The 4,458-nt window shown below is 35.3% G+C and overlaps 1 protein-coding gene across 1 annotated transcript; it reads left to right on the forward strand.

Moving 5' to 3' along the window:
* The first annotated feature begins 1,287 nt into the window (after window positions 1–1,287).
* Window positions 1,288–2,206, forward strand: LOC137643645 (uncharacterized). The gene is made up of 2 exons (XM_068376361.1): window positions 1,288–1,406; window positions 1,654–2,206. Exons 1-2 carry the CDS (start codon window positions 1,395–1,397, stop codon window positions 2,143–2,145), a joined length of 504 nt encoding a protein of 167 aa, XP_068232462.1. The 5' UTR covers window positions 1,288–1,394; the 3' UTR covers window positions 2,146–2,206.
* The last annotated feature ends 2,252 nt before the right edge of the window (window positions 2,207–4,458 follow it).

A 4,458-nucleotide genomic window follows, 5' to 3' on the forward strand; every position in this document is an offset into this window, starting at 1 on the left:
TATATATATATATATATATATATATATATATATATATGTATATATATATATATATATATATATACATATATATACGTATACATATACATATATATATATATATATATATATATATATATATATATATATATATATATATATATATATATATATATAAATCACAAAATAGGGAATTTAGAAACAATGTGAAAGTTTTTGATTCTGTGGAAACTTCAGGAGTAATAAAAGCTTTTCAAAGACAATAAATTGAAGATTCTCACGTTAGAACACTTGAAGATATCTATACAGGAAGCATGGCAATCCTACAACTGCATAAGATAGCGAGAAAACTCATATTGAGAAAGGAGTTAGACAAGGGGACTGCATCTCTTCAAAATCATTCACAACATGTCTAGAAGAAGTTTCTGAGATCTAGATTGGGATCATGTATGAATTAATATTAATGGAGAATATGTTAATAACTTTAGATTCGCATATGACATATTTTTGTTTAGCGAATCATAGTAATAATTGCTAAAGATGATAGAAGATTTGAATAAAAAAAGCACCAATGTAGTACTGAAAATGAATATGAGTAAACCTGAGATAATATCCAAATAAGAGTTATGGGTGAAACTCTAGACATTGTTAATAAATATACGTACTTAGGAGTGCTAGGACACACAGTAAATGTTTACCAAGGACATGATACCGAAATGAAATGAAGGTGAAGCATGGGATGGAGATCTTTATGGAAAACCAATGAGACGAGGATAATTAAACTGCTCTTTTCTATAAAATGAAAAATATTAAATCAAATGATTTTACAAGTATTAAATAGTACATCAGAAACTTGGAGCCTATCAGAGATCTACGGAAAGAATAATGATGGAATTAAAACTAAGCAACAGAAAAATACCAACATGGAAGCAAAAGAAAGGTACATGGCCAGGACATGTAACGAGAATAACAGATAATTGATGAACATTAAGAATAACTGAATGGGTCTCTAGAGATTAAAAAAGAAGCAGAGGAAGGAAAAGGAGACGATGGAATTACGAACAAAGAAAAATGCTGTTGTAACTGGTATAGAAAGACGATAAACAGATACGAGTGGGTTACATATATATATATATATATATATATATATATATATATATATATATATATATATATATATATATATATATATATATATATGTTTTAATGTGTGTGTGTGTGCTTTTCAGAAATGGAAGATACAATTTTGCCCATATAGACTGAAAAGCGAAAATCCTTCTACTGAATAACGCATGATGGCGTATTATTTTTTTAAGATCTCGAAAGCTGTACGAAGGACACTTGGCTTCCCTCTGCCAGTATAAAAGGAGGTCCCAAAGTCTCTTTCGGCACAGTTGGCTCTTAGGCAACGCACCATGACATCGAAGGTAAGGGTCTCTCTCTCTCTCTCTCTCTCTCTCTCTCTCTCTCTCTCTCGATGATGTAACAAAATTAACAGTTAATCAATCAAGCTGATATCAAATTTGTCTTGTAAGTTATTATTTAGGTAATAACTTGACCTTCTTAAGATCAATTTAGATACATCTATTTTAAACCCCGTTTACTTCTAATATAAATTTTAATACAGTCTTCTTTAGGTTTAATTAAAATGGTATTTTATATATGCTTTTTCAGATGATTCTTACAACCTGTGCTGTCGTCCTTCTTGGGATGGTAGCAGCTGGTCCTGTAGCTGATCCAGAACCAGGTCACTTTGGAGGTGGCTTCCATCGTGGTTTTGGTGGCCACTCTGGTGGATTTGGTGGCCATTTCGGTGGAGGTGGATTTGGACATGGATTTGGTGGTGGGTATGGAGGTTACCGTGGTAAAAGGAGCCCTGTAGCTGAACCTGAAGCCAACCCTGAGGCTCTTGCCGATCCAGAACCTGAAGCAGATCCTGGTCACTTTGGAGGAATCCACCGTGGATTCTCTGGATTTGGTGGCCATCATGGAGGTAGCTTTGGTGGATTCGGAGGATTCGGTGGAGGCTATGGAGGCTACCGTGGAAAAAGGAGCCCCGTAGCTGAACCCGAAGCAGAGCCCGGATTCTCTCACGGCGGATTCCGTGGAGGTTTTGGACACAGGAGCTTTGGAGGTCACTTTGGAGGAGGCAGAATTTATGGTTAAGAAAACACGATTTTCCAATTCTCCTCATGAATCGAATTAATCGCTAAGTTCTTTAAAAGTATCAAAGCATTTGAATAAAAAGTAAAAATTACAATAACTCACAATTTCTTTTCCTATATATATCTTCACTTTATAAGATATGTCTTTCGTTAGAATTAATGAATTAAATATACTGTAATTTTCCTAAGCTGTTATGTAGGGCTGGCTAAAATTTTATTGATTTTTTGAGATTTTATAAGTAGTATCATATGAAACGTAGCGAGTGTTACTTTCAAATATATTGTAAAGATTTGAACAGAACACATGAACAAAGTTTAATACGATTTTTTAAACTTATTGTCTTGAATTATCTATCATTCTTTTACAATCAGACTGTTAAGGTTATTCTTCAATATGCATGAATTATGTTTGTACACACACATATATACACACACGCAATAGCCATATGAATTAAAAACATTCATAATAAATTTATTGCATGGTTAGAACAGATATTATGAGACTATTTGATAAGAAATTCTGCAATAGAAAATAGAAAATATTGAAATACAATTAAAAATAAAATTCAGAGCATCACCGATTTAAACCCTGAATTAAATCGTAAAGACGAGATAGCTCTTGCGTTGTTCTCCTTAGGTTTGGTTTAAGATGGTGCTCAAAAATTGCCTCCATTGTTGTTAGGTGAAGGTTATTCATTGAAGTGGTCAAATGAATATGTTCTCCCTGGCAGTAGTTGATGTTCTCTTCGTGATTGGTCCCTGATTGATGAGTGGTGCCTATGTGGTTTATAAAGAAGTGCCCAGAAACTCTCGTTTTGTGATACCTTTCACTTTTTTCATGTAAGATCCAATAATAGTTATTATTAATAATACTTGCTAAGCTAAAACCCTAGTTGAGAAAGCAGGATGCTATAAGCCCAAGAGCTCCAACAGGGAAAATAGCCGAGTGAGGAAAGGAAACAAGGAAGAATACAAATTTGAGAAGAGTAACAAATTTGAGAAGAGTATCTAATATCTAAACTACAAAAACTTTAACAAAATAAGAGGAAGAGAAACCAGACAGAACAGCGTTCCCGAGTGTACCCTCAAGCAAGAGAACTCTAACCCAAGACAGTGGAAGACCATGGTACAGAGGCTATCGCACTACCCATGACTAGAGAACAATGGTTTGATTTTAGAGTGTCCTTCTCCTAGAAGAGCTGCTTACCATAGCTAAAGAGTCTCTTCTACCCATAACAAGAAGAAAGTGACCACTGAACAATTATAGTGCAGTAACCCCTTTGGTGAAGAAGAATTTTTTGGTAATATCAGTTTTGTCAGGTGTATGTGGACAGAGGAGAATGTGTAAAGAATAGGCTAGATTATTCGCTGTGCGCGCGTGCGCGCGTGTGTGTATGTGTGTGTGTAGGCAAAGGGGAAATGAGCCATAAACAGAGATAAAGATCGAATGTAGTGCTGTCAGGCCAGACAAAAGACCCCATAACTCTCAAGCAGTAGTATCTCAGCGGGTGGCTAGTGCCCTGGCCAACACACTACCTATACAGCTATTACACTTTTGTTTCTATATACCACCCACTATCAGGGATCAAGCACTGATCTGCAGGAGAGGAAGAAATAGCTCTTTGTAAGAAACAAAACAGGAGGCTCAACAGTGACAAGGATATTTCTCACTCATGAGTCACCATCCCTATCACCTTCTAAATCACCATCACCATCAATATCATCGCCATCAATGTTATCACAATATAGCTGTTAGGTACTAACAAAGAGGCGACGTGAATGTGTGTCTTTATACAAACAATTGAGGACAACAATAGCACAAAAATTCAAACAATGTGAACATGCGATGGCAAGCTTAAATAGGTTATTCTGTTATCAGTGCAAAAGAGTGAGAGATGAAAAAAGGAATAGCATTACAGAGTATGGTTTGATTTTGGAGTTTCTTTCTTGTGAAATAGCTGCTTAACATACCTAAACAATCGCTTCTACCCTTGTCACGATAAAAGTAGCCACAGACAAATTACAATACAGTAGTTTACCCCTAGAGTGAAGAATTGTTTGACAATCTCAGTAATGTTAGGTGTGAGAGGATATATGACGATGTGAAAAGTATAGGCCAAACTACCTGGTGTTTGAGTAAGCAAAGAACAAATGAGCCGTAACCAGAGAGAGGGATCCAATGTAGTAATATCTGGCTAATTAAAGGACCCAATAACCCTATCGGTAGTATTTCAATAGGTGGCGGGTGTCTTGGCCAACCTACTCACTATCTTTTAATGGTGTTAAAATTATATTCATATAATAAATCATTAGA

Source organism: Palaemon carinicauda, chromosome 7 (assembly GCF_036898095.1).
Source record: "Palaemon carinicauda isolate YSFRI2023 chromosome 7, ASM3689809v2, whole genome shotgun sequence".
Taxonomy (NCBI): domain Eukaryota; kingdom Metazoa; phylum Arthropoda; class Malacostraca; order Decapoda; family Palaemonidae; genus Palaemon; species Palaemon carinicauda.